We start from the raw sequence: 12,396 nt of genomic DNA on the forward strand, positions 1-12,396 counted from the left end.
GAAGGTCATTCTTGTTTGATCTCAAGATTCTAGAAGATTTCTGAAGAGGCATCTCGTCTTATTGCCATTCATGCCTTTCCAAACTCCAATCCCAGATTGTATCTACCTTGGCTGTTCTTATTCACTTAGCTTGCTTAAAGGAAGTTATACAACTGCTGATTGAGCCCACTATAAATTTGTTATCTAACCCTCATTTGGGCCCTCATTGCTGCAAGGAAATCCCTATATTTTTCCCTAATAGATTCTCTAGTGTGCTCCCAACAGCTTTTGTTCCAAACCTTCCCCTCCCCTCCTAGTTCCAAGAAGACTTTATATTTCATATGGAAAAAAGATTATTCATAGTGAGCTCCCTCATTTCAATCCCATATCTCAAAATCCCTTGATGTCTTCCTCCATTCTCTCCCATCCTGCTCCAAATGTCATAAGTTGTCACCCCTCCCACCCCCTGCTCTGTTAACTGTTCCTGCAGTTTGCTCCTAAAATGATCCCATCTAATATCAATGTCTCCTTATCCACTAGCTCCTTCCCCATATCCTGAAAACATACTCATTTTAATCCTATCCTTTAAAAAAAATTCTTCATTTGACCCCACCATTTACTCCAATATTTTCCTCCATTTCTCAGTCAAGCTCCTAGAAAAAAGTCAGTTTCACTTGTTTCCTCCATTTTCTCTCTGTTCATTAGCTTATTTTAATTAAATTTTATTTTCTTCTTTTAAAAAAACATTTATTTTTTTCTCTCTCCCACACCTTTCCTCTCTCCCTACCCACCCTAAAAAAAGAAAACATAATTCTGTAATGAACTTGCACAGTCAAGGAAAACATTCCCATATTAGCCATGTCTAAAAATATGTGGTTCATTCTGGCTGTTGAGTTCATCACCTCTAAGCCAGGAAGTGGTAGACTTCTTCATCATCAGTTTTCTGGAATCATGCTTGATCATTTCATTGATTAGAGTTCTTAAGCTTTCAAAGTTGTTTTTGACAATGTTCTTATAGTATAAATTGTCTTCCTGATTTTGCTCATTTTGTCCTGCATCACTTCATATTAAGTCCTCCAAGGTTTCTACAAAACCATCTCCTTCATAATTTTCTAACAGTACAATAGAATTCCATTACCTTAATATACTATAATTTGTTCAGCAATTCCCCAAATGATAGATACCTCCTAGTTTCCAGGTCTTTGCTACCACAAAAAAGAGTGGCTATAAATATTTTGTACATTGCATTAAATATTTTATACATTGCATTATTTTCTTCTTTCTTTGGCACTGCTGGGTCAGAGTATGCATGGCTTAATAACTTTTGGGGCACAGTTTCAAATTATTTTCCAGAATAGCCATAACAGTTCAAGTTCAAGGACCTTTAATTTTCATTTTTCTAATTATTAGTGATTTTAAATTCTTGTTCATATTGCTATAAATAGCTTGGATTTGTTCCATGACAAACTGCCTATGCTAATAATCAATAAGGAAATGGCTCTTATTCTTATCTTTTTTAAATTCTTATAAATTTCAATCAGCTCCTTTTATATCTTAGAAATAAAACCTTTATCAGAAAAACTTGCAGCAAATTTAACTGTTTCCCTAGTATTCTTAGCTACAATGGTTTTGTTTGTGCAAAAACTCCTTTTTCTTACATTTTAACTTCTTGTAATCTGGCTTTCTCAGCTCTCATCTTCTTTGACTTCTCTTGAAACTTTTTTAAAATCCTTTTTTACCTTTTGGGTTAGAATTGCAGAAGAGTGGTAAGGGCTAGGGAACTAGGATTAAGTGACTTGCCCAGGGTCACACAGCTAGGAAATGTCTGGGGTCAGATTTGAACCCAGGTCCTTCTGACTCCTGGACTGGCACTCTATCTATTTTATCTATTTTACCACCTAGGTGATCTCTCTCTTGGAACTTTAACAGTACTGACTAACCTTTTCCCTGGATATTGTTTCTTTAACCTAGGTTCTTATGGTACTGATCACTTGTCTTTTCTCTTACCTATCTGGTCATTCCTGTTATTCCTCGCTATTCTCTGCTGTCATCATACATGTCCTAACCCCTCTGTCCTGAGCATCTTTTCTCTCTGTATACTCTGTTTCGTGGTGATCTCAGCAGTTCCCTAGGAGTTCAACTCTCATTTCTATGTCAATGACCCCCTTTTAGCCTCAGTCTCTCTTTTGAGCTACATCAACAGCTGTCTACATGACATTCTAAATCGCAGCATCTCCACTCAAAATGTCCCAAACCAAGATTATCTTTCCCCGATTCTCTCTTCCTAACCTTCCTTTTTCTACTGAAGTTCATAGCTTTAGTCATGCTTTGTTCTTCTCTCTTCTTTATTGCCTGTTTTCAGTTAGTTGCCCAGTGTCATTGATTCTACTCCTACAACATCTTTTGCTTCCCTTCCCTGATCCCATCTCCAATAGACACCAGCAGAGTCCAGGCCCTCATCATTTCTCATTTGGACTACTGTAAAAAAACAATTTGGATTCAATGCCTTGAGTCTCTACATCTTCATTTCATCCTCCACATAGCAACCAAATCAAAATTCCTACAATTACATGTCACTTCCTTGTTCCAAAAACTTCTGAGGCTCCCCATTACCCCTAGGACAAAATACAATCAAGTGCAGTCTGCCTTGTCAGGATGACTGCACAGCCTTCACCATGTTCCTTCACCTCTTTCACCTAGTCTGAGCACCATATTCCATCTCCTATCTCCATGCCTTTTCACAGACTATGGCCCACACTCAAAATGCATTTCCTCCTTATCTCTGATTCTTAGAACCCTGAAATCCCTTCAAGATTCAGTTCAATTGCTATCTCCTGTGCAGACTAAGGATGCTAAAAATTATTTTGCATTTATATCTTGTAGATATATTCTATTTACTGATCTGTCTCCATGCTATTTCTTTCAACAGAATGTATACTTCCTAAGGGCAGGGACTATTCCATTTTGTGCCTGTATTCTTCAAGCCTATCATAGTTCTTGGCACGTGATTTGCTTCTTGATAAATGCTTGTTGAATGATGAGGCTAAGTCACTGCTGCCCAATCAAGCTGTATTGGAAGAACCTGAAGTACCGCTTTTAAGCCATCTCCCATGGACAAGGAATGATGTTTCTGGACCTGAGAGAGGTCTAAATATGGAATAAGCATGCTGAGTATCCCTCACCTCCTCTAGTCTCTCGATATTGGCCTTCAAACAGGGGGTGCAGGATCTCAGCTCACTGTTTTCATCATCCAGCTGCTGTAATCTGTTGCAAAATAGCATAGGCTTAGAATTCATCATTTGCTTACCATTAAGACAATTTTTAAAATATTTTATTTTTCCCAATTATGTGTAAAGAGTTTCCAATATTCATTGTTTTTTTTTAAATTTTGAGTTCTAACTTTTCTCCCTCCCTACTTCCTCTCCCCCTTCATTGAGAAGGCAAGCAATTTGATATGTGCAGTCATGCAAAATGTATTTCCATATTAATCACATTGTGAAAAAACCAGACCAAAAAACCCCCATGAAAAACATTAAGCAATAAAAAGTATGATTTAATCTGCCTTAAGATTCCATCAAGTCTTTCTCTAGACACAGATAGCATTTTTCACCATTTTAGATCTCTGTATTGCTGAGAATTGTGAGGTCATTCACAGTTGATTATTGCACATGATTGCTGTCACTATGTACAATGTTCTCCTGGTTCTGCACTGTGATCAGTTTATGTAAGTCTTTCCAGGTTTTTCTGGAATCCTTCTATTCTTCATTTCACATAGCACAATAGTATTCCATCACATCATAGACCACAACTTGTGTAGCCATTCCTCACTTGATGGGTATCTCTTTAATTTCCAATTCTTTGCCACCACAAAAGAGCTACTATAAATATTTTTGTATATACAGGTCCTTTTCCTTTTTTTTTGTTCTTTTTGGGATACAGACCTAGTACTTGACCAGTAGTGACTTAGAAGATAGAAATATATGACAAAACATAGTTCTTTCACAGATGCAAAGTTTTTGTTAAAGCCTTGTACACAAGATACTCCAGATTCCAGAATTTCTTATTCCCCCAACAAATTATAACCACTTTTGATTACTGCAGGCCTATTAAATTATAAGAAAAAATTTTAATGTGGAAAAAAAAGTTAAAGCAAAACATTTTGTTAAGAACTTTTAAGTTCTTACAAAGTTTTTATGTAAGTTCTTATAAAATGTTAATTTCTTTTAACTCTCAAAAACACAACTTTAGTTAGCACGTTAGCAAGAACCCCTTTTCTCTGCCCTCATCATAGTCTTGTACAGGTTTCAGCATGTAGTTATTTCATTGACAGGAGATTCAATTGATATTATTTAGAACAGCTTAGTTGTACCACTGATTTGATTCTAGGCATCAGGGTCTTCAGTCTGTAGGGGCTGCTCTAGAATAGTTTAGTCCTAAGAGCTCTGTCCTACTCTAGAAAGAATCAGTGTGAGCCTATCCAAAGAAAAATCACCCCCTTCCCTGAGGTGGTCTAAGAATTGTGAAAAATATATTTTTTTGTATTCTGCATTAATTTCTATATCAGGCCCCAACTTAAGTCTGGTGTCAGATTCTGGTTTAGAAGGACTTTCTCCAGTCTACTGTTTTTACATTCTCTTTGTTCTTAGGAATTCAAAGGAATATTTTCCTTTTAATAAAACCTGGTTAATTGATAATTGATAAAGAAGACAATGATTCTCTTCCTCAACAGGGGTGGGGAGAGGGTGAGAGTTGATGGACCACCTCCTAATTAGCTATTCATCTATTAGAAATGTCTTGGTATATTCAAAGAGGGGCAAGAATCCTAAAACTGTATTTGCAATCTGCCTGGAGAAGCTTCTAAGTCTTTGGTCATTGAAGAGGGCCACTAACCTATCACTTTATTGGTTATATGCTGGCCTAATCAATAAATTTATATTCTTACCCAAAACCAGTCTCTGGAATAATTTTAATTGAAACAGAATAGAGGATCTCTATGAGTCCCTTTTCATTCTAAATTTTAGGTTTATGAATTCTCCGCTTCCTCAAATGGTTTGTACCTGACAAGTGGCTTTTGAGTCTAACCATGGGAAAAGGTTGTGTGTGGATCTCTGTTGTTGTTCATCCCTTCATAAACTGTAATGTTAAAGTAGACTTTCCTCTTTTGCTTTTTTTGCTATGAATTTATAAAACAAGTCTAGAAGTCAAACTTCTTGGTAATTTACACTGAGACAGATGGGAAGGCACTACCGATCCCATTTAACCTCAATGTTTTCATACAAGGCTATAACTGAATTAAATTACTGAAAGCATTTGGAGGCATGATTATAGGCCATTATTGAAATCATTATCTTGAGAAGTTCCCATCTGGATCTAGAAGTTCTCTTTTGAGATTCAAGGTAGTCTTCTACTGCCCCCTTCTCCTTCCTTATTGCCTCCACCTATCCCTCAACTCCAGCCCAATTCATAAAAATTGGAAAAAAAATTTATTAGTTCCCAATAGTATAAAAAGACTATTCTCTTTGCCCTGTTTTTTTTTTAAATGTGAAATCCACTTCATGGCTATATGATTTGGTAAGTAGTGTGGTGCCAACAAAAAGATCTTTTTATGACTCTGCACATGGTTTGCAGTAACAGGCATTAAGGCAACATAGATAGAATTTATTATACAAAAGACAATAGTTTGCAAGCATCAAAATACATAAAGAGTTCAAATAAGAAAGAATCAAAAGGGTTAGAAAAAGCAAAAAATAAGCAGAATGAGGTTCATAGATACTGTTTAACAGATTATTTTGCTCAACCCTCAGTGGTAAGCTTTCCCATTCAAATGTGCATTCTGGCAGGAATCATCTTCTCTATGATATATTTGTTTTCAACGTTAAGATGCTCAAGAAGGCCAAATTTGAATTGGGAAAGCTAAAAGAACTGCATAGTGAAGGTGGTGGCTCTAGAAAATCTTTAGGAGATGAAACAAGCACAAAAGTAGAAAGGGCTGATGGATATGAACCACTAGTTCAAGAATCTGTCTAAAATAAGAACTTTTAAAGGTTGAAAAGTAAAAAATTTATCATTGTAGGAAGAAAAATGGCAATAATGATGACATATTACTGATTTGTTCTAGGCTCCAAACTGAACCACTGTAAAAAGTTATCAAATATTCTAAATTAATTAAGTAAAAAATATCAAAATAAAATTTAAAAAATAAAATAAAATAAGTTATCAAGTCATTTTGTTTTGAAATAACAGATACTTCCCAACAAGCAGCAAGACAGTCTCTTCCCCTACTGAATACCTTCCCTAAGATCAATTACATAAATTGATTAAAAGCATGATTTTAATTGATGGTACCATAATTGTTTACTTTTGTGGTTTATTGATTGCTAACAGAAGGAAGAATATAGTCTTTAACTCTGATAGTATGGCATGAACATTGTAAGTTGGATAGTTCTGAGTGGAGACAGAATGTATTTCCTCACCAAGTCCTTTGTTTTTACTTTGCTATTTCTAAAGGCAATGTTAAGAAAATGTGTGCATCAACACAATGCAGGTCTGGCATTGTTAAATTCATTCACCTTTGGATCCTATTTCCTAAAGTCTATAGTAGGCTCCTTTTCTCATATAATCACATTCACTTGGAAAGTATCAAAAAGAAAATGCCATTTGGCATTTGCTAGACCAAATGCATATTTGGAGTTTTATGTTTGTGTCGTCTCCAAAAGAAATCTGTTCCTTGTTTTAATTCTTACTTGTATTTCTTATAAGAAACATTATATCTCAGGATACTCCAGCACAATGGTCTGGGAAACTTGCCTTCAGACTGAACACCAGGGATAATCAGTCAAAGGTTGAGTACATTGCTGTCTTCTTGACAAACCTGACCTTATTCACACAAGACCTTTAAGCACAATCATCATTGTCCTTTAGTGGAGCAGTCATAGGTGTTCACATTTTAAATTGCTTTCTCCCCACATTTTATGATGATTCAGTCATAACTCTTAGTCAGCAATCCCATTTCTATAAAGATGACAAAAAGTAAAATTGTTTGCAAATGGCCTGGGGCTATTTCTAGGAAGAAAGAAATCACTGAATGTGTGAAAAAAATTCCATTAAGATGGGAAAGGTAACCAGGAAAGCAAATTTTTAGGGTCCTTCTCTTTTATTTAAATAAATAAAACATTTTAATGCATAGTCCCAGTTAAATGGTCGGATTGAAAGTCATATAGCATACTCCAAGGTTATTCACATGCTACACTAAAGTCTTCTATTATACAGTTCTGATTCATGTTTCACCTCTCACTATCAATGCACTTGTTTGTGTCATGTCATACCTGGCTTGGAGATTCTCAATCTCAATGCTTTTCTCTCTCTCCATCTTGCACAGGAGTTCCTTCTGTTTTCTGATTTCTTCAAGGATCATCTCATCAGCTCTCAACTCCTGCTCCTTTAACTGCTCCTCAAGGGCATTGGCTCTTTAGAGACAGAGAGGAGAAAAGATCAACATTTCTCAAATATCTCACTTTGGTTTGGGTCACTTCTAAAAGACCTATTTCCTTATCCGTTTCTCTCTCCCAGGTACTCTGAAGTAAATATTTACATTGTCAAAGAAAAACTATTATAATTCAAAACATATCACTATAAATATACTGAAAGCAGTATATAACTAACTTCCTTTTGGATCTGATAAACTTCCAAGGCTTTTAGATCTAACTTGATCTAATCTAAGGCTGAAGATGGACCTAAGCAGACTAGAAGCTGTTTCAGCTGCTTCACTTCAAAATCAAAATGAGATTCATAGCTAAAACAAAAGTCAAGGCTTATGATTTGGAAAATATGATAAAAATTCAGTGACTCCAAATAGTCAAAGCAGAACTTCGTATCTTTCCCCTCAAATCCACCCTTGTTACCTTTCCAATTTCTGCCAAGAGTATTTATCACCAGCTTCCAGTTTCTTTAAAAAAAGGGAAGAAAGAAAACTCTTTCTTCTGTGATTTTATTTTCATTTTAGCAATTATGCTGTAACAAATTTTTTGCTTAGAGATATAAAAAACGCCTTTGACTAAAAAAAATGATTTTACAAACAACTCTTTACCAAGCAGTGTAAGAACCCTCAGAATGCCAAAGGCCATCAAATTTTAGCCACTGAGGTTCATGACCTCAGAATTATTTGCAATTCTCTCTCCATGACTTCCATTTAATTGCCAAGTCTTACAAATTATCTTTTTACAATATAGCTCATGTCATCCCCATCTTCTCCAAAAGCACCACAGTTTAGACCATCATCACCTCTTATTTGGAGTATCATAAGAGCTTTCTAACTGACATCTTGCCTTCAGTCTCTCTCCTCTCCAATCCTTCCTTCACAGACCTGTCTACCTGATATTCCTTTAGCACTATTTTGAACATGTTGCTTCCTCAAAAAGCTTCAGTGGCTCCCTCTTGCTTCTAGGATTTAAAAAATAAAACCACAAACTCCCATACCTGGTATTTAAAGTCCTTCATAATATGGTTCTAGTCTGCCTGTTCGGGGTAACTGTATGACTATTTTCCTTTATGCATTTAACATTATAGTCAGACTGACCTACTTTTTACTGTTCCTCACCTCCAATATTAGATCTCCTGTCTCTGTACTTTGTCCAGACTACTCTACCCCGAATCCCCAATCTTGGAACCAATTCCCTTCTTACTTCAGCCTCTTAGAATTCTCAGTTTCCTTCAAAGCTCAGCAAAGGTTATAATTATTCCATGAAATATTTCTTGATTACCCTGGTTATTATGCCCCACTCTTTCATAAATATTTTGCATTTACACATGAGTATATGTTGTTTTCTCCAGGAGAATAGAAACTCCTTGAGAGCAGAAGATGTTTTGTTTTTGAGTTTGTATCTCCCGTGTCTAGTACAGAACATGACTTAGAATAATTGTTTAATAAACACTTGACTGCTTGACAGTAGTACCTCTGCCTAGAATTTCAGAGCTGTGTCATCTTAATCAGTTGAAACACATAATCAGGTTCTGATAGGCTGTAACGATCCTTTAGAGCAGCAGTTCTCAACATCTCAATTAGTAGCAATGAGAATATGTGATGCATATCAGGTATTTACATTCCGAATCATAACTGTAGCAAAATTACAGTTTTGAAGTAGCCACCAAAATCATTTTTTGGTTTGGGGTCACTGCAACATGAGGAACTGTATTGCGAGGTCATGGCATTAGAAAGGTGGAGAACCACTGCTTTAGAATCTTAACTCTAGATCCTTTCCAATTTTAAATACAACAAGTAAGCACTTTCCAAGTTTAGTAAGGAATGGTTCAGGAGACCCCAATCAACTATATTCCCAAACTGCTCCCCACTCCCCAATCTACTAGAATGAAGTTATAGTGTGCATGAACGTACCCCCTTTCAGACTGACTCATTTGCACAGGAAAAAGCTAAGAAACTTAACTGAGGATTGACAAAGACTATGGACCTGTTAACCTTAAGTTTCAAAGCAGGGGACTAAATTGTGGAATCAGATTTAAAAAAAAAATTCAGCTTTAGAGGAAGAACCAGGCTCTTGAGCAAGGTTCTTGAGGCTTTGCCCTTTACCTTTTACCATGTGTCTTCCACAGGGTTCAGTAAGAGAGGAGGGATTTCTTTTTCCTCTCTCCTTCACTTGCAATAGCATCCTGCATCAGAAGTACATTACCATAGGAAATGTGTTTATACTCAACCTGAAAGGGTCCAGCTTCAGGCTCAAGTTACAGAGAGGAGCAGAAGGCAGCACACTGAGCTGGGATTCTGTTTGGAAACTAAAAGGCCCTAGGTCCAAAGCTCCAGCAAGTCCTGGGGGAGTGCACCAGGGGTGGTAGGTGGCCACTATGATATACCAGGGAAGAAATATCCCTGGAGTAGCCTCTGCCAGGTTATGCCAGGTAAAGCTGTGAGACCAGGGCAGATAGGATTGGTTCGAGGATGTCAGTGCAGCTCTAGAGTTAGTATAAGCTGCCTTTCCTTGTATGTGCCTTAGCCACATGATTTCTGTAGAAGAGTCCTGGTCCATCTGTCAACAATGTGTGTCCATAAACAGTGTGTATATTAGCTGAAAAGAAGGCCCAAGGATGATGGGGAGATATTTTGTTATTACTCTCCTTACTCTTCCTTTTCAGGAAACGTCTTTGCTTAGCTGTTACTCTGGTATGGGCTCTGCCAAGCCATAGTCTATAATATGCATCCAGAGAGCATTATCCTGGGTTGGTCTTCTTGACTGGGGGATATAATTGTGAGAGTGAGTTGCAAGGGAGAGGTGGTCTAGAGGAGTGAAAAAAAAATTCCTCCTTCTTGAAATAGTACATTTGTACATGAACAATAATAGTATGTTGTATTCCTGTTTTCCAATGATCGAAGAGCAAATTAGCTTGTTCTGAAATCAGAAACTAAGAAAAAAAATTGTGAAGTTTAGCATCTCTATAGGAAAGAAAAATAAGTTGATTCCATGATAACTCTTGCAAAGAAGAAAAATGAAGGCTTCCTAAAATTCAATTTGCTTTGGAAGTGACTGAGTTTGAAAAGGAGAGACCTTAGGAATTGAATTACTATATGTACACCCTTCAGGGGGAGCTTAAAGGATGTGGGTTTTCTACTTTAGGGGGCAACTTGCCAAGGCATCCAATACAATGCGCTGCTCCAGCTAGGGGACACTTCAAAAATGCAGGCAGAATAATGGTCATCAGTTTCTAAGGTTCTTATTGAAAATACTTTAAATGCAAATGAATGAGTAGATTTGGTTTGTTTCATAGTCATGAAAAGCTGTGTGTACATCAGCTTTGTATGGGTTGCAAATCGGTCAGTAAAAAAGCACTTATTAAGCTTTATTATGTATCCGGCACTATACTAAGTAAGCACTGAAGACATAAGTGAAATAACCAGGGGCATATACTATTTACAAAGAGTAAGTGAAAGGAAGCCTCAGAGAGAAAGACATTAGCATCTGAAGGGTCTGGAAATATGGAATTTCAGAATATGAGATTTGACATGAGTCTTGATAAAAACCAGTATCATGGCAAGGAAAGAGAACCTTCAGGCATGGAGGAGATGGGGAGAGAATGAGTGTGCAAAGACATGGAGCTGGAAGACACCACATTGTATATGAAGAATGTTAAGTGGGCCAGTGTAGCAGTATGATACAATGTGGAAGGAAGTAAAGTACAAGAACACTGGAAAGGTAATGTAGGAATATAAACTGGGGATAGACTGGTTTCAGAGAGTTAGTTGAAAGAAGGAAATTTTGAGATAAGCTCTGGGAGAGGATTCTGGGTAAGAAAGGAATTGTGGGAGTCTGAACTGAAAATAAATGAACTTCCTTCCTGAATTTCCTCTGAGCTGGGTTTTGTTTTGTTTTTTTTGACTCTCTGCCTGAATTTCCATCATGCTAAAGGAAGGGTTTTGCTCTAAGAGATTCTCCCTGAATAGTAAAGATTTTGTGGATAAATCTTTGACATCTAGGTAGAGAATTTATTTGGAGGAAACCAATTCCCTGAGTCCAAAGATCATCTGTCAGTAGTCCATCTGCCAGAATTCCTCTTGGGCTAAGGTGATCCAAAGCTTTCCATCTATAACTTTGGGTTACTTAGTGCAGCAGCCAAACCCAGGCTATTTCTTTTTCTTTACTAATTACTCATGGGAAGATTAGGATAAGTCAGATAGCATGGGAAAGGGTTTTAGGTAGCATAGGTACCTATAGGAAGGGCCCAGAGAAGAAACAGAAGGCTCCCCTTAAATAGGGAACTTAGAAGTTGGGTGGAGGTAGTTTGAAGAGTGCTAGGGGCCTACCTATCAGTTTTCCTTATTCCTTTTATTAAAATAAACTTTGTTTCCATAAGCCAAGGGGTTTGTGCTTAACTGGCCTTGGGGAGTTCCTAGGTAGGTTGTAACATCTAACATCCCTCTAGGAGGGAGGGAGAGAGAGAAGGACAGGGAGAGACAGACAGACAGACAGAGAGACAGAGAGACAGAGAGTCAGAGACAGATACCGAGAGAGACAGAGTGTGAGAGAGAGAGAGAGAGAGAGAGAGAGAGAGAGAGAGAGAGAGAGAGAGAGAGGCAGACAGACAGAGAAAATGTGTGTGTGTGTGTGTGTGTGTGTGTATGTGTTGACATGGTCAAGCTTATGCTTTAGGAAAATGATTGACAGCTGATTGGAGAAAGGATTAGACTGTGGAAAGATTTAAAGCAGAGAGACCAAGTAGAAGAATATTACAATAGTCCAGAAGAGAGAAGATTTGAGGTCCTGAGTTAGGGCTGTGGCTGCTTTCAAAAGAGAATTAGCTCTGGGGGTTGGGAGTTAAACAGCAGAGAGGAGGCCCAAGAAACTCCAAGGAGTGACCCACCCAATAGAGATAGTGCTCCAAGGGGAGAAACAGCAAGAAGCTACCAAAAGACAT

General features: G+C 37.3%; 1 protein-coding gene across 2 annotated transcripts in view; it reads right to left on the minus strand.

The window, feature by feature from the left end:
- Window positions 1-12,396, minus strand: part of RAB11FIP3 (RAB11 family interacting protein 3) — a 192,186-nt gene that overhangs the window by 11,643 nt on the left and 168,147 nt on the right. For both annotated transcript variants that reach the window (XM_001372719.5, XM_007499196.3), the window contains 2 exons: window positions 7,305-7,445; window positions 3,162-3,243 (listed from right to left, as the gene is read on the minus strand). In XM_001372719.5, coding sequence (XP_001372756.3) covers window positions 3,162-3,243; window positions 7,305-7,445 — 223 coding nt within the window. The remainder of the gene's footprint in view (window positions 1-3,161; window positions 3,244-7,304; window positions 7,446-12,396) is intronic.

Source organism: Monodelphis domestica, chromosome 7, assembly GCF_027887165.1.
Source record: "Monodelphis domestica isolate mMonDom1 chromosome 7, mMonDom1.pri, whole genome shotgun sequence".
Classification (NCBI taxonomy): Eukaryota; Metazoa; Chordata; class Mammalia; order Didelphimorphia; family Didelphidae; genus Monodelphis; species Monodelphis domestica.